Genomic DNA, 20,945 nt, shown 5'->3' on the forward strand with positions numbered 1-20,945 from the left:
TGTTAGACATGGAAATATAGATACACTTCTCTTTAAAGGACAATAACACCCCCCAAAAAATGTATATTTTTCCAAAAACTTTAAAATGATCTGTGGTTTAAGCATTTTTGTGTTTAGAACATAACATATATTTATAAAAATAAATGTAAAAAATAAAAGTGAATTTGAAAGTGAAAATCTCTAGGAAAACTCATAAATGCCTTTCCTTCAGGCGGCCATTTGGGAATTCTTGGCAAAATTTGAGTATACTCCCTTCTCCAGACACCACTGCATAGGGCCGATTTGAAAGACAGCAGTCAAACACAGCAGGATGTTAAAGGATAAGCAATCCAATTTAGTGGACATAAGTCAGGAAGTCCCAATCATATGAATACAAAAACACAACCATTAGGCTAAGCATTTCCAAATCGAAATGTACAATTTATTACTTCCCATTGCATAGAACATTTCACATTTAGCACACACAGTAACCGGTGATCTAAAGTTTAAATACAACACTGTTTCAGGTATTTTGAAAGAGATATCTAACAGCAAGCAAGCTGCAATAACAAACACAGTTCCACTCACCAGATCATTTGAAACATCTCGTTGAAAGTTATTATTTAAAAGGGAGGAACTAACAAATTTAGCAACAACATCCTCTTCGATAACAACTGCTGCAAATTAGCCTAAAACAAAAGTTGTTGCACAGTGACCTGTTGGCCTTCTAGAAGGCAGAAGTTTTTGTAAAAACTTTCCCACTTATTACAAGTCAAAATGTGATTGGTTGATTCCACTGTCACTCCAATTTTTTTGCCCTAATATAGTTGAATGGCAGAGGCCTTCCATCTAGCTTCTGATGGTCGAGCCAATGGCTGACTTGGCTAGCTAGATTTATCTCCCCAGAGACCACCAAAGAAAAATCCTGATTGGATATTTATTTTCTCTGCAGCGTTAACTCTTTCCTTTCCAACAAAAACTGAAGCAATTTATTTTTATTTTATTTTTTTAATTGCTATCATTGAAAGTAAGAATAGATTTAGAATTATTATAGTGATTTTATAATTCCTTAGCCCTTCTCTGAAGGCATAGAAGGCCCGCATTGTTCCCCACTGTTTTGGTGGGTAATAATTTGTAGAGTGGCTCTATTTGCCCACCGCATGTATTTTGCCCACCGCATGTATGTCTAAAGAATCCATATTATCTTCTGAAATAAGAACACGGAAATACTGGATATTTTGAACTCTTATTATGGTGGCGAATTGACAAAATTACAATCATGGTATCATTGGACTTGCATTTTTCTGGTCTTGGACTCTCTCGTCATGCTCTTGGTCTTGAATTGGTCTCACTTTAGGTGGTCTCGAACACGGCACTGTTATTGCCTAATGTGATAAAAGCGTAATATACTGTGGCATAATACATTCACAGTGCAATTTTTAAATATGTATCTTAAATGTTTTTCTATTGGATTAACTGGTTCTTAGAGTAACTAAATTGAGAAGATGTAATTTGTTGTGTTTTGGTGATTTTAAACCAATGTACTCAATATATTTCACAGTAAACTTATATTTTTGATCAATGGTTTTGTGATGAAAGATGTCTACAAACAAAATGTATGCACAATTAAAAGCTATGAGTGGCTGCGTTACAGTAGTGCTGAGCGACTAGTACTTTTTGAGGCCGGTTCGGTTCCATTAGTAAAAAAAACAATCATGGATTTCGGTTTAAATTAAAAAATGTAAAAAAACATTTGAAATGCATTATGAAAAATTGACATTAAAATTATTTTAGAGCTTTTTAATAGGAATTCCAAAGCCAACATTCGATTGCTAAAACATTGAAAATGATTCCATTGTCTCTGTCAGGTCCACATTTTGTAAACCTCAACAGAAAAATGGGAAATTGCTATGAAAAAATACTATTTCAATTGTGTATAGTTGACTTTTATTATTAGTATTATTATTTTGTTAGCCAACCAGACAATGTTATCTGTGCTCACCATACTGTACAGTCTTTAGTCATGCTTTTTAGCTAGGCTAACCTGCCTAAGTATGCTGCAGAGCTGTCTGACAAAATAATTTTGACTAGTTCTTCAAAGTACAATATATACAAAAGTATGTGGACATGCCCTCAAATTTGTGGATTCGGCTATTTCAGCCACACCTGTTGCTGATAAGTTTATAAAATTGAGCACACAGCCATGCAATCTCCATAGACAAACATTAGCTGTAGAATGGCCTTACTGAAGAGCTCAGTGACTTTCAAAGTGAGACCGTCATAGGATGCCACCTTTCCAAAAAAGTCAGTTTGTCAAATGTCTGCCCTGCAACTGTAAGTGCTGTTATTCTGAAGTGGAAATGTCTAGGAGCAACAACGGCTCCGCTGTAAAGTGGTAGGCCACACAAGCTCACATAATGGGGCCGCTGTGTGCTGAAGCACGTAACAATCATCGGCCCTCGGTTGCAACACTCACTACCAAGTTTCAAACTGCCTCTGGAAGCAACCTCAGCACAAGAACTGTTCGTCGGAAGCTTAATGAAATGGGTTTCCATGGCCGAGCAGCCACAGACGAGCCTAAGATCAGCATGTGCAAGGCCAAGCGTCTGCTGGGGTGGTGTAAAAGCTCTCCGCCATTGGACTCTGGAGCAGTAGAAACACGTTCTCTGGAGTGATGAATCACGCTTCACTATCTGGCAGTCCGCCCGACAAATCTGAGTTTTGTAGATGCTAGGAGAATGCTAACTGCCCCAATGCATAGTGGCAACTGTAAAGTTTGCTGGAGGAGGAGTAATAGTCTGGGGCTGTTTTTCATGGTTCGGGATAGGCCCCTTAGTTCCAGTGAAGGGAAATATTAATTGCTACAGCATACAATGACACTCTAGACGATTCTGTGCTTCCAACTTTGTGGCAACAGTTTGGAGAAGGCCCTTTCCTGTTTCAGCATGATTCAGCAATGCCCCCGTGGCCAAAGCCAGGTCCTTACAGAAATGGATTGTTGAGATCTGTGGAAGAACTTGATTGGCCAGCACAGAGTCCTGACTTCAGCAGCCACCCCCCGCTCCGTTCCGGTTACAAGTATTACCAGTTCTGAGTATTGTAATGAGTTTTTTTTTAAATTCACCACATACTTGTGAAAATATTATCAAAGTGATAATAACGACGAATTACCAGGGAGGGAGGTGGAACAGTTAGGAGGGGTTACTGTCATAATAGGGATGGTGTGGGGGGAGGCAGATTTGGGTTTGTCTGTGGAGGTATGTGATGTGTCTTTTCACACACATATTGATCTCTCTTCTCTCTCCTTCAGTGAAGCCATCAATGTTCCCATGATCCCACTGGGTCTGAAGGAGACCAAGGAAGTGGACCTCACTGTTCCTCTCAAGGTGAGGAGAAAAATATGTCTCTCGCTCTTGCGCGCTCGCACTCTCGGTCTCTGTGTGTGTTTTGAAGTGACTGATCTCTCTGTTGAAGTGACTGTCCTCTGCCCTTCTCTCTCAGGAATATATCTGTGAGCACTACAGGGAGGACAGCTCTCTGTTTGAGAAAGAAATCAAGGAGTTTATGGAGCTCAGACAGGTTAGAACAGAAGTCAACCGCTCTTGGAAAGCTCTGCCACCTAGTGGCTTTAGCTATATCACTAACAATATAAATTGGCCAGCTAAATGTTTGATAATTCTGAGTATCATATCATTTATACACTGTGAGTGTGTAAACGATATTATACACTGTTTTGTGAATAAACAATTGTTTTAGTTGGTAAATGTGTTCACATATTAATGTTGTTGACATAGCTTGTAAATGTATTGTTATACAGTCATGTCATCATTTGTTTAATTGAGTGTGTGTGCTAATATATGCCCCTGTGATCATCAGGCCATGCGTACCCCCAGTCGTAACGAGGCAGGTTTGGAGCTCCTGGTAGAGTATTATAACCAGCTGTACTATCTGGACCAGAGGTTCTTCCCCCCACACAGAACACTAGGAGTCCACTTCCACTGGTCAGACTCTTAGTCTCACACAAACTCTTCACTTACAGTGCCTTCAGAAAGGACACACACACACAGAAACCTTTTTGGGTTCCCCCTCTCCTTTATTCATACCCTTGACTTATTCCACATTTTGATGTTATTGATAAAATATATTATTTTCTCACACTACCCCATAATGACAACGTGAGAACATGTTTTTAGTAAAGTTTGCTAATTTATTGATAATGAAATACAGACATATCTAATTTCAGAGAAGTATTCACACCCCTGAGTCAATACATGTTACAATCACATCTTTCTGGGTGTCTCTAAGAGCTTTGCACACCTGGATTGTACAAGTTGGTTGTTGATCATTGCTAGACAGCCATTTTCAAGTCTTGCCATATATTTTCAAGGCAATTTTAATTAAATACTGTCACTAGGGAACATTCAATATTGTCTTGGTAAGCAACTACAGTGTATATTTTGGCCTTGTGTTTTAGGTTATTGTCCTGCTGAAAGATGAATTTGTCTCCCAGTGTCTGTTGGGAAGCAGACTGAACCAGGTTTTCCTCTAGAATTATGCCTGTGCTTAGCTCTATTCCATTTACTTTTTATCCTAAAATACTCCCTAGTCCTTGCCAATGACAATCATACCCATAACATGATTCAGCCACCACCATGCTTGAAAATATGAAGTTGTACTTTGTGATATGCTGCGTTGGATTTTCCCCAAACATAACACTTTTTTATTCAGGACATAGTTATTTTCTTTGCCACATTTTTTGTTGTTTTACTTTAGTACCTTATTGCAAACACATTTTTATTCTGTACTCTTTTCACTCTGTAGTTTAGGTTAGTATTGTGGAGTAACTACAATGTTGATCCATCCTCAGTTTTCTCTTATCATAGTCATTCAACTCGAACATGCTGACCAGACTGGACACGTCGCGTGCGCGAGCGTCGCAAAATAAATATAGAAATCCATGTTATTCAATTATTGCACAAAAACTGCTTGCGCGTGCCAACAAGTATCTGCGATGCCAAGGGCTAAAATAGAACTCCTTTCTATTTCTGACGCAAATCGTGCTTAAAGTCCTGCCTCTCCCATCTCCTCATTGGTTTATAGAAACAGGTACCCACGTGCCATCTCCTCATTGCTTATACCCACGTGGGTGATTGAAAGACGAACTGTTTTACCTGTAGTCGTGGTAATACTATGGAAGTTTAGATGCCATATCACCATGTAAGTTCAAAGATGAAAAAGCATGGAAGGAGGAGAGATGACTAGAAACGATTCGGTTGGCTGTTTTATGTGTGGATTAATTGGCGGAGTAGAGGAGCTTGTGCATTTCAGGTAAAATAACTACTCAATGTTTATATCCCAGGACAAATCCTCTCCGGGCAACTGAGTTCAAAATGATACACCATCCAAATTGTAATGAATAACTTCATCATGCTAAAAGGGATATTAAATCTCTGCTTTGTTTTCTTCTTTTTTCTCTACCAATAGGTGCCCTTCTTTGCGAGACACAAGAACTTGTGTTATTGTTAAGCACATTTTTACTCCTGAACTTATTTAGGCTTGCCATAACAAAGGCGTTGAATACTTATTGACTGAAGACATTTCAGCCTTTCATTTGTAAATAATAAAATAATAATTCTAAAAGCATAATTCTACTTTGACATTATCGGGTATCGTGTTAAGGCCAGTGACACAAAATCTAAATGTAATCTATTTTAAATTCAGGCTGTAGCACAACAAAATGTGGAAAAAGTCAAGGGTTGTGAATACTTTCTGAAGGCACACCCACTCAACCTTTTTATTTTCTTACACAATAACCTTGGAGGTTAGGAATGACTGTCTCACCAATCTTCACTCTTGTTTTTTAAGTTTAGAATTACTCTAAACACCTCTCTCTCTCTCTCTCTCTCTCTCTCTCATGCCCCCCTAACTGTCTCTAGGTATGACTCTCTGACAGGTGTGCCGTCATGCCAGCGTGCATTGGCATTTGAGAAGGGAAGTGTGCTGTTCAATGTGGGAGCTCTCTACACACAGATAGGAGCCAGACAGGACCGCTCTGCTGCAACTGGCATAGACAGGGCTATAGACGCTTTCCAGAGAGCTGCAGGTAGGCCTAAATGCGCGCACACACACACACACACACACACACACACACACACACACGGCAGGCACACACACATATGGCAGGCATGCGCACACACACACACATACAAACTACTATTACAGGAACACAACCACAAGGGGCCCTGGTGAGGAAATACCATTGCCTGAGATTCTACACATTAACACACCACAGTTGGAGTTCACACAACTGCAGATCATACATTTCATATGCAACTGTCATCATTTTTTCTGCGTTTCTAGTTGTTTTTTGTATAAAACTGTAAACAATCTGGGTGTGTCTAGGTGCATTTAACTTCCTGAAGGAGAACTTTTCCAACGCTCCGAGTCTGGATATGAGCGGCCCGTCGCTATGCATGCTGGTCCGGCTGATGATCGCCCAAGTGCAGGAGTGTGTGTTCGAAAGGGTCACACTCACCATGCAGGACACACACTTCACCTCCCAGCTACAAGTGGCTCAAGAGGCTGCACGAGTGAGGGGACCTGTGTGTGTGTGTGTGTGTGTGTGTGTGTGTGTGTGTGTGTGTAGATAGCCAACATGTTCTTTTCACTGGTGCTCATGACCTTGATCCAGTGCCCTTGTTAAAGAGTTCTCTTCTCTTCTGTTCACCTCACTCTCTTTCTCTGTCCCCCTCTCTCTGTCTGTGTGTGGCTACATGCGCGTGTGTAGATAACAGATGTGTATAGATTGGTGCTCCAGACCATGTCCCAAACCCTGGTTAAGGACTATGTTTCGCTCGCTCACTCACTCACTCACTCACTCACTCACTCACTCACTCACTCACTCACTCACTCACTCACTCACTCACTCTCAAGACTTAATTCACATGGCAAGTTAAATTACTTACATTGTCAAAGGACATGCTGTATAACAACAATGGTCAGACTAACAGTAATAGTAGGCCTAGTACTCGTAGTAGTGGTAATGATATTAACTACAACAATAGTAATGAGAACAACATTAAATAAAAGTAATTGTGGTAGGCTAGTTTTACATGACTGAAAAGCCGTATGGCATGGTATACTACATGACCGAAAGTATGTGGACACCTACTTGTCGACTCTCTCATTCCTAAATCATGGGCATTAATATGGAGTTGGTCCCCCCTTTGCTGCTATTACAGCTTCCACTCTTCTGGGAAGGCTTTCCACTAGATGTTGGAACATTGTTGCAGGGACTTGCTTCCATTCAGCCACGAGTATTAGTGAGGTCGGGCACCGATGTTGGTCGATGAGACCTGGCTCGCAGTCGGCATTCCAATTCATCCCAAAGAGTTTGATGGCGTTGAGGTCAGGGCTCTGTGCAGGTCAGTCAAGTTCTTCCACACCAATCTTGATAAACCATTTCTGTATGGACCTCACTTTGTGCACGGGGGCTTTGTCATGCTGAAATAGGAAAGGGCCTTCCCCAAACTGTTGCCACAAGCTTGGAAGCACAGAATCATCTAGAATATCATTGTATGCTGTAGCATTAAGATTTCCCTTCACTGGATCTAAGGGACCTAGCCCGAACCATGAAAAACAGCCCCAGACAATAATTCCTACTCAAGCTTTACACAACTCCAGTTGACTCTTGGCATTGCGTATGGTGATGTAGGCTTGTGTGCTGCTGCTCGGCCATGGAAACCAATTTCACGAAGCTCCCGACAAACAGTTCTTGTGCTGACTTTGCTTCCAGAGGCATTTTGGAACTTGGTAGTGAGTGTTGCAACCGATGAGACTATTTTTATGCTCTTCAGCACTCTGCGGTCCTGTTATGTGAGCTTGTGTGGCCTACCACATCGCGGTTGAGCCGTTGTTGCTCCTAGATGTTTCCATTTCACAATAACAGCACCTACAGTTGACCTGGGCAGCTCGATCAGGGCAGAAATTTGACGAACTGACTTGTTGGAAAGGTGACGTCCTATGCCAGTGTCACGTTGAAAGTCACTGAGTAAGGCCATTCGACTGCCAATGTTTGTCTATGGCAATTGCATGGCTGTGCTCGATTTTTATACACCTGTCAGCAATGGGTGTGGCTGAAATAGCAGAATTCACTGATTTGAAGGGCTGTCCACATGCTTTTTTTGTATGTATAGTGTATGAAAGCCAAAACAAAACAAAATTGCAAATACTATTGTTGCATTGTACTTTTCACTGGCTGGCCCTCTGGTTGTGGCAGGAGGCCACATACTGTCCTTGTCTGCCCAAACTACACATTTTGGTTTTTCATCCAATAAATATTTTTTTAAATAGTTTTTGGAAAAAAGATTATCATTCATTGCAATGAATTTGAAACTATAAAATAATCTTAGGTCTAAGTATTTTTCACAGTGTAATAGGAAATCCAGCTCTTTCTCTACCTTTCCCCGGGAGAAGAGTTAACATACCCTGTCCTGTGTCGTCTTTCGCTCTCTGTAGGTATAAGACCTATATACGGTAAAACTTAAATTAATAGCCCGGGCATTTATTTGCTTAAATCACTGAACTCAACAGTCACTTATTACAGACAGGCTTCTATTTGAGTTAGGCGTCTATTTAATGCACAGCTTTTGCTGATTTGCATAGTTAATTGTTCAGCATTCATCACTTCCAGCATTTTAATACATTTCTCCCTTTTTTGCACTGTTATCATTTGCACACTCACATTTCTCTCTCTCGCTCTCTCTCATATATATATATATATATATATATATATATATGACTCTCTTTTCCTTGACAGAATATTATTCTCCTCTTTAACTGTGCATTTGTCAGTTCTTACTTTTGCCTTTAGATGGCACACTGCTGATTTTCTAGGGGTATGTACCCCTGAAGTTGTTTACTGTTTTTGTGCTTGCCAGCTAGCAGTTCTCAGCTGTTTCTTACTGGCAATTTAAAAACGGATGATCGCCATTTATTTTTTGGAGTCATTACTGAATTATTTAATGTAACAAATCAAACATTAAACCTTGTAAACAATTCATGGTGACCTCGTAAATGATTAATTTAGACCTAGAGTTTATTTGAAACAGTGTTTATTTGCTGAAGTGTGTGCCGTTGACCGGCTATTAAAAGGGACAGGTGGCTATTTGAGACTGTGTTTAATTGTAACTTGGTGCTCCAGACCATGTCTCAGCCCTTAGTGAAAGCCTATGTTCCATTCTCCTGTCTTTCTTCATCCGTCTTTTACTCTCTCTCTCGCTATAGGTATCAGATGTGTATAGCTTGGTGCTCCAGACCATGTCTCAGCCCTTAGTGAAGGACTATGTCCCATTCTCCTGGGCCTCCATGGTTCAGGTGAAAGCAGAACACTTCAGAGCTCTCTCACACTACTATGCTGCTGTCGCTCTCTGTGACCGCACACGTAAGTTCCACCGTGCGGTGTGAGGTGGGTTTATGTTGAGTCTGATATTGATGATTACAGGAATGACGATTGTGGTGGTTCGGAAATTGTCCTGTTTGTGTGTGTTTTAGTATGAGTGTGTGTATTCCAGTAAATGTGTGTCTATCTGCCAGTGTGTGTTGTGTCCCGTAGAGTCCATTGATGAAGAAGAGTGTGATGAAGAGGGAGAGAAGGCTCTCCTCCAGCTCCATGTCAGTAATCCTGCTGGACCCCCACTCAGCCAGGTGCTCAGAGACCCCGAGGAGAGACGCAAACTGGGTGAGAACGCTCGCACTCACCACACACACAAACGCATACAGTTGAAGTCGAAAGTTTACATACACCTTAGCCAAATACATTTCAACTCAGTTTTTCACAATTCCTGACATTTAATCCAAGTAAAAATCCCCTGTTTTAGGTCAATTAGGATCACCACTTTATTTTAAGAATGTGAAATGTCAGAATAATAGTAGTGATTTATTTCAGCTTTTATTTCTTTCATCACATTCCCAGTGGGTCAGAAGTTTACATACGGTCAATTAGTATTTTCTAGCATTGCCTTTAAATTGTTTAACTTGGTTCAAACGTTTCAGGTAGCCTTCCACAAGCTTCCCACAATAAGTTGGGTGAATTTTGACCCATTCCTCCTGACAGAGCAGGTGTAACTGAGTCAGGATTTTATTCCTCCTTGCTCGCACATGCTTTTTCAGTTCTGCCCACAAATTTTCTATGGTATTGATGTCAGGGCTTTGTGATGGCCACTCCAATACCTTGACTTTGTTGTCCTTAAGCCATTTTGCCACAACTTTGGAAGTATGCTTGGTCATTGTCTATTTGGAAGACCCATTTGCGACCAAGCTTTAACTTCCTGACTGATGTCTTAAGATGTTGCTTCAATATATCCACATACTTTTCTTGCCTCGTGATGCCATCTATTTTGTGAAGTGAACCAGTCCCTCCTGCAGCAAAGCACCCCCACAACATGATGCTGCCACTCCCGTGCTTCACGGTTGGGATGGTGTTCTTCGGCTTGCAAGCCTCCCCTTTTTCCTCCAAACATAACAATGGTCAATATGGCCAAACCGTTCTATTTTCGTTTCATCAGACCAGAATACTTTTTTCCAAAAAGTACAATCTTTGTCCACATGTGCAGTTGCAAATCGTAGTCTGGCTTTTTTATGGCGGTTTTGGAGCAGTGGCTTCTTCCTTGCTGAGCAGCCTTTCAGGTTATGTCGATATAGGACTCGTTTTTACTGTGGATATAGATACTTTTGTATCTGTTTCCTCCAGCATCTTCACAAGGTCCTTTGCTGCTGTTCTGGTATTGATTTGCTCTTTTCGCACCAAAATACGTTAATCTCTAAGAGACAATGTGTCTCCTTCCTGAACGGTATGAAGGCTGCGTGGTCCCATGGTGTTTATACTTGTGTACTATTGTTTGTACAGATCAACGTGGTACCTTCAGGCGTTTGGAAATTGCTCCCAATGATGACCCACACTTGTAGAGGTCTACAAATTTGTTTCTGACGTCTTGGCTGATTTTCTTTTGATTTTCCCATGATGTCAAGCAAAGAGGCACTGGGTTTGAAGGTAGGCCTTGAAATACATCCACAGGGACACCTCCAATTGACCCAAATGATGTCAATTAGCCTATCAGAAGCTTCTAAAGCCATGACATAATTTTCTGGAATTTTCCAAGCTGGTTAATGGCACAGTCAACTTCGTGTATGTAAACTTCTGACCCACTGGAATTGTGATACAGTGAAATAATAGTCTTTTAATAACTGTTAGGGTTAGTCATGCCAAAAGTAGGTGTCCTAATCGACTTGCAAAAACTATAGTTTGTTGCCAAGAAATTTTTGGAGTGGTTGACAAACGAGTGATTGAAACCCTTAGTTTGGAGTCATTAAAACTAGTTTATGTGAACTTCTGACTTCAACTGTATCTATATTTGATGCGCAAGCATGGCCTTTGTGAGATCCTACTAAAGCTTTTCCTGTGTGTCTTTGCGTGAGTGCTCTAGGTAAGGCCCACCTGCGTCGTGCGTTGATCAGACATGAGGAAGCTATGAGAGTACACGGTCTGTGTAAGATCTTAAGGAAGATGGATATTCTACAAGAGGTGCTCTCCTTCGTGCACAAACGCTCTTTAGACAAATACTCTGAGATGGACCGAGAGGACGACTTCGACGAGACAGCAGAGGCTCCCGAGATACACTGTGAGTGTGTTTTGTAAGTGTGAGCACCAGTAATTAGACTGTGTGAGTGCAGTTGTGCGAGTGAGTTTTTCAGTAAAGTCATGTGTATGTGTAGAGATACAGATATCTGTCAAAAATAAAGGAAACACCATCATAAAGTGTCTTAATAGGGCGTTGGGTAACCACAAGCCGCCAGAACAGCTTCAGTGCGCGTTGGCAGAGATTCTACATGTGACTGGAACTCTATTGGAGGGATGCATCACACAGCAAAATCAATGGTGTACATTTAACTGGGAATGTGTTAAATGTGCAATTTCAGACTGATTTCCCACTGAACTGGTGTTATAATAAGACTTTTGGAAGTGTTCAAAATGTAACTCTATTGCGGTGTTCACCATTCAACTCTTAGTGTTCTTGATTGTGGTTATTATTTAGTGGGAAGGGGGTAGATCAGCTTTACTATTACATCTAGATTGTAGGTTCTATCAATTTAATTGTTTTCATTTATTTTGTTTTTTTTCTATACTTTTTCCTCCCCTACCATCCCTACCCTAATTGGAGTAAACTAACGGACAACAATACTTCCACTGCTATTTCGCTGTCATCTACGGTACCTGTAGTTAAATAATTATACATATATTTCTAACTTCCTCTTTCTTCAAGTGCTGGATTTTCATCCAGTGGCCAATTCACTATTAATTCTGAATTTAACTCCAACACTCCACAGATTAACCCATCTTTCCCTGTAGAATACCATTTTTCTATTTCCTTTTGCAATGAGGGTCCTGAACCTTCATATTTGTAAAATGTCTACTGATATTGCCCTAAAAATAATGTACCCAAGAGTATAATGATACACTATATATAGTGCATTCAGAAAATATTCAGACCCCTTGACTTTTCCCACATTTTGTTACGTTACAGCCTTATTATAAAAGTGATTGATGAGAATGTTTTTATTTAATCAACACACAATAGCCCATAATGACCAAGTGAAAACAGGTTTTTAGAAATATTTGCAAATGTATAAATTAAACTCATTTACATAAGTATTCAGACCCTTTGCTATGAGACTTGAAATTGAGCTCAGGTGCATCCTGTTTCTATTGATCATCCTTGATGTTTCTACAACTTGATTAGAGTCCACCTGTGGTACATTCAATTGATTGGAAATGATTTGGAAAGGCACACGCCTGTCTATATAAGGTTCCACAGTTGACAGTGCATGTCAGAGATTAAACCAGGCTATGAGGTCTACGGAATTGTCCGTATTGCTCCGAGACTGGATTGTGTCGAAGGCACAGATCTGAGGAAGGGTACCAAAAAATGTCTGCAGCATTGAAGGTCCCAAAAGAACACAGTGGCCACCATCATTCTTAAATCGAAGAAGTTTAGAACCACCAAAGCCCCTTCCTAGAGCTGGCCGCCCGGCCAAACTGAGCAATCTGGGTAGAAGGGCCTTGGTCAGGTAGGTGACCAAGAACCCAGCGGTCAAACTTACAGAGCTCCAGAGTTCCTCTTTTGAGATGGGAGAACCTTCCAGAAGGACAACCATCTCTGCAGCAGTCCACCAATCAGGCCGTTATGGTTAAGTGGCCAGACGGAAGACACTCCTCAGTAAAAGGCACATGACAGCCCGCTTGGAATTTGCCCAAAGACACCACAGGACTCTGACCAAGAAAAACAAGATTCTCATATTTGATGAAACCAAGATTGACTCTTTGGCCTGAATGCGTCTGATGGAAACCTGGCAACATCCCGACGGTGAAGCATTGTGGTGGCAACATGCTGATGGGATGTTTTTCATTGGCAGGGTCTGGGAGACTAGTCAGGATTGAGGGAAAGGGGAACTGAGCAAAGTACAGAGATCCTTGATGAAAACCTGCTACACAGTGCTCAGGACCTCTGGCTGGGGCTTAGGTTCACCTTTCAACAGTACAACGACCCCAAGCACACAGCGAAGACAACGTAGGAGTGGCTTCGAGACAAGTCTCTGAATGTCCTTGAGTGGCCCAGCCAGAGCCCGGACTTGAAACCGATCGAACATCTCTGGAGAGACCTGAAAATAGCTGTGCTGTGACGCTCCCCATCCAACCTGACAGAGCTTGAGAGGATCTGCAGAAAAGAATGGAAGAAACTCCCCAAATACAGGTGTGCCAAGCATGATACCCAAGAATACTCTAGGCTGTATTCACTGCCAAAGGTGCTTCAACAAAGCACTGACTAATGGGTCTGAATAGTTAAGTATATGTGATATTTCATTTTTATATATATACAGTTGAAGTCGGAAGTTTACATACACTTAGGTTGGAGTCATTAACTAGTTTTTCAGCCACTCCACACATTTTTTGCTAACAAACTATAGTTTTGGGAAGTCTGTTAGGACATCTACTTTGTGCCAAGTCATTTTTCCAACAATTGTTTACAGACAGATTATTTCACTGTATCCCAATTCCAGTGGGTCAGAAGTTTGCATACACTAAGTAGACTGTGCCTTTAAAAAGTTTGGAAAATTCCAGAAAATTAGGTCATGGCTTTAGAAGCATATGATAGGCAATTTGACATAATTTGAGTCAATTGGAGGTGTACCTGTGGATGTATTTCAAGGCCTACCTTCAAACTCAGTGTCTCTTTGCTTGACATCATGGGAAAATCAAAAGAAATCAGCCAAGACCTCAGAAACAAATTTGTAGACCTCCAAGTCTGGTTCATCCTTGGGAGCAATTTCCAAACGCCTGAAGGTACCACGTTCATCTGTACAAATACTAGTATGCAAGTATAAACTCCATGGGACCAAGCAGCCGTCATACTGCTCAGGAAGGAGATGCGTTCTGTCTCCTAGAGATGAATGTATTTTGTTGCGAAAAGAGCAAATCAATCCCAGAACAACAGCAAGGACCTTGTGAAGATGCTGGAGGAAACCGGTACTGAAGTATCTATATCCACAGTAAAACAAGTCCTATGAATTAGAAGTGAAATAATCTGTCTGTAAACAATTGTTGGGGAAAATGACTTGTGTCATGCACGAAGTAGATGTCCTAACCGACTTGCCAAAACTATAGCTTGTTAACAAGAAATTTGTGGAGTGGTTGAAAAACGAGTTTTAAAGACTCCAACCTAAGTATATGTAAACTTCCGATTTAAACTGTATATACAATTTCAGTACAAATTAGGCTTTAAGAGAGAGGCTTAATGCCTTAATATTTAAGTTTTAATTATATCATTATTATTTATAATATTATTATATAAATATGCTCATTTAACTTGATCTGGTTTGCCATTCCAAATAAAGTGGACAAAAAATCTCACATTTTAAAAGGTTGTCAACCAATTTCGAATGTGAGATTGTCTTACCTGATGACGTGAGAACCTCGCTGCTTCCAGAGGGTTCCAAAAGTATGTACCACGCCAAATGCATATCTACTGTCAGTGTAAATGGTAACAGTTTGCCCTTTAGCCAAAATGCAAGCTCTCATAAGAGCAAACAACTCAGCAGCTTGAGCTGAGGTGTGAGGGCAATTTAGCACTCAAGTGTGGTAGATGCTGTTACAGCATAAGCCACAAGTGGCTCTCCCTTGTCAGACCTCTGAGCTGAACCATCCACAAATTTTTCCAAATCAGCATTCTGTATTGGTACATCAGTTAAGTCTGACCTTGGTTTGGATACCATCTTCAACAAGGGCTGTGCAGTCATGAGGTTCTCCATCATCAGGGGTCGGCAACAGTGTAGCTGGATTGGGCACAGTGCACCTCTTCAGGGTCACATGAGACATTGTGAGCAGCACATTCAGATTCTCCCTGGAGTCAGGTGTGCTCTCTTTGCCTGTGAAATAAGAGCATGGACCACATGTAGGACGTGAACAGTTAACTGGCACATAGCCACAATATCTGCACACGCTAACACAGTTTCAGTAGCAGCAATTGTTTAGGATTGTAACCCACTGGTCTCTACTTTCCTCCATGTTCCTGTGTCAAAACAGAAGACCCCAAACCATTTTTCTCACACACCAACAGATTAAATGGTTTAGAGTGGTTAGGGAGCCCCAAGCATGGGGAAGGAGTCATGAGTTGTTTCAGTTTTGTCAGGGCCGTCAAACCCTCGGGTCCACTTTATCTTATCATTCATAGCCATTTTGTGACCATAAGTGAGATCAGAGGGAGGCTGGACAACCTCAGCATAGTCAGGCAGCCACGCTGTACAATAACCTGCAATACCAGTCAGTGACATGTGTTGCTTGGTAACAGGCTGTGGGACTGAGAGAATGGCTTGCACTCTGTGCCCAGCTGGGAGTGATATCATGACCCAGATATTGAACCGTTTGGGAGATTAGTTGCAACTTCTCTTTTGATACTTTGGCCATTCTCTGACAGAGCTCTTGTGTCAGTTTCACAGGACTGGAGAGTCTCAGAGCATAGCAATAAGTCATCCACGTACTGTATGAGAGTGCTCCCCTCCGGGGGAAGGAAACCCTCAATTTTGTGCCAATGCGGTTGAAAAAATTGCGGGGGGGGGAGTCCGTGTACCCCATGGGGACCATCAGTCCAAGTAAATCTCTTGCCAAGGAACGTAAAAGCAAACCAGCACTGAAGATCTGTTGCTACGGGGATGCTAAAAAAAACGCATTAGCCAAATCAATAACTGAAAACCAATTTGCTGTTGTTAGAACTGCAGACAACAGTGTCGTAGGATTGGGAACCACATAGGTGATGCTGTTTGCGCTCATGCCCGAGGCCTTTCTTACTGGCCAGATAGGGGTGTTGCAAGGTGAGTGGACACAGGACTAACGCTCCGTGTTCTAACAGTGAGGCATGTACATGTGTGATACCTGCAATTAGCATCTTTACTAAATGGATACTGTGCTCTGGAAGGGCGCCTGGTATCTTTGGGAGTGACTACAAGGGGCTCAGCCCCCTTCATCCTGCCAAAATCATACTTATCCCTTGCCCGTAGGCAATCTCTATGTTCCAAGATGGCGTAGCAGTCGGACGTGTGATATTGTCTTGTCCCTCCCTATCCCATGTAAACATTGTTTTTCCTTGTTTTTTTTCTCGTATATATTTTAATAGCACTTTCCATCTACGGACTGAATATACTCTCCTGCAACCCGCCTCACCCAAGTGGTACGGATTTGCTATTTTATACTTAAGAATCCGGATCCCCCATCAAAAGCTAGCCAGCTAACTTGCTACCAGCTAACTGTCTACTAGCAAACTACGGCCCGCTACTGTCTAGAACACATCGGACTGTCAGCTAAAGAGGCCCATCAGACAAATTCTTTGGCCACTGTACCTTGTTTGCCAATTGGCCTGGTTTCACCACGCGGAACCCTGCTGATCTGTCTTCTGAACCGTAACTCTAACAGAAGCTAGCCAGCTACTAGCTAGTAGTCAGCTAGCCACTGCTAGCAGTCATCAGCTACCTCTAGCATGGACAACTCTCGCCAGTCTGCACAGCGCAACACAAACCAGAGAAAATCTGACATTTTTCTCCGGATTCCTACCTCAAGCTCCAACCTTTTTTTCCACCTGGATCATCGCAGCTAGCTAGCTGATATCCGAGTGGCCACTCCTGGCTAATGTCTCTGTCCCGAAGCAAGAACTAATTAGCCTGGCGCTAGCCTTGCTAGGCCCATCTGCTAGGCCCACGGCTCCGCCGTCGCGTTCTCCCCTGAATGCCCATCCGCTAGTATATTAGCCGTGGCCTGCTAGCTATCCAGAGCACATCGGACAAATTCTTTGGCCACTACACCTATTTTATATTTTTTGCCAATTGGCCTGGTTTACCACACGGAGCCCTGCTGATCCGTCTGCTGACGTAATAGCACGAGGGGCCCACAACAAACTTTCTTCTGTTGCGACATCCCTCCAAGGCCCTTTTGCTAGCCCCAGCTGCTTGCTGCCTGAAGCCACTCACCAGACTCCTATGTTCACTCGGCTACGCATGCCTGTTGCTAACGTCAATATGCCTTGTTCATTGCGATTTTGGTTAGTAATTATTGCCTTATTTCACTGTAGAGCCTCTAGCTGCTCAATACGCCTTATTTAACACGTTAGTTCTACCTACCACACATGCGGTGACATCACCTGGCTTTAATTACATTTCTAGAGACTATCTCTTTCATCGTCACTCTATGCACAGGTTTACCCTCACTGTGCTCGCATCCTATCATACGTTATGCCTTTAATCTCTTCTATCATGCCCAGAAATCTGCTCCTTTTACTCTGTTCTGAACGTACTAGGCGACCAGTTATTTTAGCCTTTAGTCGTACCCTCATCCTACTCCTCTGTTCCTCTGGTGATGTGGAGGTGAATCCAGGCCCTGCAGTGCCTAGCTCCACTCCCATTCCCCAGGCGCTATCATTTGTTGACTTCTGTTACCGTAATAGCCTAGGTTTCATGCATGTTAACATTAGAAGCCCCAGCACACTCTGCCAACCCAGATGTCCTGGCTGTGTCTGAATCCTGACTCAGGAAGACCACGTAAAACCCAGAAATTTCCATCCCTAACTATAACATTTTCCGACAAGATAGAATTGCCAAAGGGGGCAGTGTTGCAATCTACTGCAGAGAGAGCCTGCAGAGTTCTGTCTTACTATCCAGGTCTGTGCCCAAACAGTTCAACCTTCTACTTTTAAAAATCCACCTTTCCAGGAACAAGTCTCTCTCCGTTGCCGCTTGCTATAGACCACCCTCTGCCCCCAGCTGTGCCCTGGACACCATATGTGAACTGATTGCCCCCCCCATCCATCTTCAGAGCTCGTGCTGCTAGGGTTAAATTCTTGGGCCTATTCTCTTCTCTGTATACATCAATGATGTCGCTCTTGCTGCTGGTGATTCTCTGATCCACCTCTACGCATACAACACCATTCTGTATCCTTCTGGCCCTTCTTTGAACACTGTGTTAACTAACCTCCAGACGAGCTTCGATGCCATACAACTCCCCATTCCGTGGCCTCCAACTGCTCTTAAATGCAAGTAAAACTAAATGCATGCTCTTCAACTGATCGCTGCCATCACCTGTCTGCCCATTCCAACATCACGACCCTGGACAGTTCTGACTTATAATATGTGGACAACTACAAATACCTAGGTGTCTGGTTAGACTGTAAACTCTCCTTACAGACTCACATTAAGCATCTCCAATCCAAAATTAAATCTAGAATCGGCTTCCTATTTCGCAACAAAGCATCCTTCACTCATGCTGCCAAACATGCCCTCGTAAAACTGACCGTCCTGCCGATCCTCGACTTCGGGGATGTCATTTTATAAAATAGCCTCCAACACTACTCAACAAATTGGATGCAGTCTATCACAGTGCCATCTGTTTGGTCACCAAATCCCCATATACTGAATGGGAGGCCTGAAGCCCCTACAGTTTTGACTGTTTCACTAGACATAGGAGATTTTTGTCATAGCTTTACAGTTAATCACAGACATCACAGCTCACGTATCAGTAGAAATATTATTGACTCACCATTGACGCAAGCCTCCACTGTTGGCTAAATTCGAGGAAGGGTATGGTTCTTTAAAAACACTTTTCTGGTTGCTCTGACGATTCTAACTCAATGACTACCTCCTTCGCCCGTCAATATTCTCCCTCGGTTGGTTGGTTGCTGCCATGGTTGTTGTTGGGCAGGGGGATACCACAGACCTTGTCCTCCTAGTGGACCTCTTACTCGAGGGGGGGCCCCCTTGGGGCTCCTCTGGATCCACCCCTGTCGGTCCTTCTGGGCAGCTAGCAGCAAAATGGCCTGGTTTACCACAGTTGTAGCAATTTCTTTCTCCAGCCGTGCCTTGACCCGCCGCCCCTTGGTAGAACGTCAGCTGAGACTTCCCGAGTTCGGTACTCTTCAGGTTCTCCCTCTTGACCTGTGCCTTCACCTGGGTGCACTGCTGTCTCTCAGCGTGCTTAGTGTTGCACAACAGTCGCCAGTGGCTTAGTCTCCCAACTGATGCACGTCGTTCTCACCGCTCTCTCCAGGTCAGGTGCCAGGCCCCTCACTAGGAAGTCCTTCAACAGGTCTCCATGGGCCGCGGAGAGGACCCAAGAAACAGGGGAGGAGGCGCAGTGGAGGAAGGGGGGTCTGAGTCAACTGGCGGGGTGTAGTTGAATGGTAGTTGGCCCCTCCCCCAGCTGCGGCCACTGGTGCTGGCGGCGGCGGCCACTGGTGCTGGCAGCACTGGGTAGAGATTGGGAGGAAAAGAGAGGGGGGGAAATCTCATCCTCTTTTTTGTTATTTCTCACTGTCTTGTCTTTATTGGTTTTCCCTTCCTCCTCAGTCTGCACTACCATATTCTGACGGGGCTGTCCCCTAATTTTGCCTCTTTCCCATTTTCAATATTTAACCCAGTTTAACCCATACACTCTCCCTGACTTTGTCTAACATTGTTAAACTCAGGAAACCACCTTCCCTATGCCATAATTGCACCTGGTCCAGAATGTCCCTTCCCCAACTAATCTGCCATGACCTTCTGCGCCCCCGTGGGGCCACGAGCTGTGGTGTATTAGGCACAGAGTTAGGTGAAAACGGCACTTTACACAACCAGAGTACAGGATTGATACCTATCATTTCAAGTACTGCTAATACAAATGTTTTGCCCCCACATGATATCACAAAACTTTTCATCAAGTGAGATTGGAGGAACTTGACAAACATTTTTAATATTTTGCATCCTCATTCAAATTCACTTTTGCTGAGAGAAGGATTTCTACATCGATTGTGACTGACTATTTTTTGTAGGTTCTTTTTGGACATGTTTCTATATTGAAGATTTAGGAAAAACTTGGCGCATTCTTCGCTGTTTTCCATCCAATTTTCTCAATTTTTAAATAAATGAAACCTGATCCGTCCTGAATAAGTTCCTCAAACTCCTTTTGTTTTGCGTTGAGTTTATTCAATGCTTCTGCATTACATTGATCTACACAATTGATGTGTAATGTTATATTTTATATATCCATAAATTCTAAGGCGTCCATAATATTTGATATTTTTGTGCACCAGAGGGTGATAGTTGGTAGTATGATTGCCTTTCTGGTCCACTGATGTACCTAAACTGTGTTGTAGTCCCCTACTATTATACACTGCTCAAAAAAATAAAGGGAACACTAAAATGACACATCCTAGATCTGAATGAATGAAATATTCTTATTAAATACTTTTTTCTTTACATAGTTGAATGTGCTGACAACAATCACACAAAAATTATCAATGGAAATCAAATTTATCAACCCATAAGAGGTCTGGATTTGGAGTCACACTCAAAATTAAAGTGGAAAACCACACTACAGGCTGATCCAACTTTGATGT

General features: G+C 42.4%; 1 protein-coding gene across 2 annotated transcripts in view; it reads left to right on the forward strand.

The window, feature by feature from the left end:
• The window catches only part of LOC112250259 (rhophilin-1), a 65,565-nt gene that overhangs the window by 23,972 nt on the left and 20,648 nt on the right, over positions 1-20,945 (forward strand). For both annotated transcript variants that reach the window (XR_006083272.1, XM_024420250.2), the window contains exons 5-12: positions 3,290-3,365; positions 3,481-3,558; positions 3,856-3,980; positions 5,916-6,082; positions 6,382-6,569; positions 9,265-9,421; positions 9,593-9,718; positions 11,463-11,657. Coding sequence is in view for 1 of the 2 variants with exons in the window: in XM_024420250.2 (XP_024276018.1) it covers positions 3,290-3,365; positions 3,481-3,558; positions 3,856-3,980; positions 5,916-6,082; positions 6,382-6,569; positions 9,265-9,421; positions 9,593-9,718; positions 11,463-11,657 (1,112 nt within the window). In the remaining variant the exon portion in view is untranslated. The remainder of the gene's footprint in view (positions 1-3,289; positions 3,366-3,480; positions 3,559-3,855; positions 3,981-5,915; positions 6,083-6,381; positions 6,570-9,264; positions 9,422-9,592; positions 9,719-11,462; positions 11,658-20,945) is intronic.

Source organism: Oncorhynchus tshawytscha, linkage group LG01, assembly GCF_018296145.1.
Source record: "Oncorhynchus tshawytscha isolate Ot180627B linkage group LG01, Otsh_v2.0, whole genome shotgun sequence".
NCBI lineage: Eukaryota > Metazoa > Chordata > Actinopteri > Salmoniformes > Salmonidae > Oncorhynchus > Oncorhynchus tshawytscha.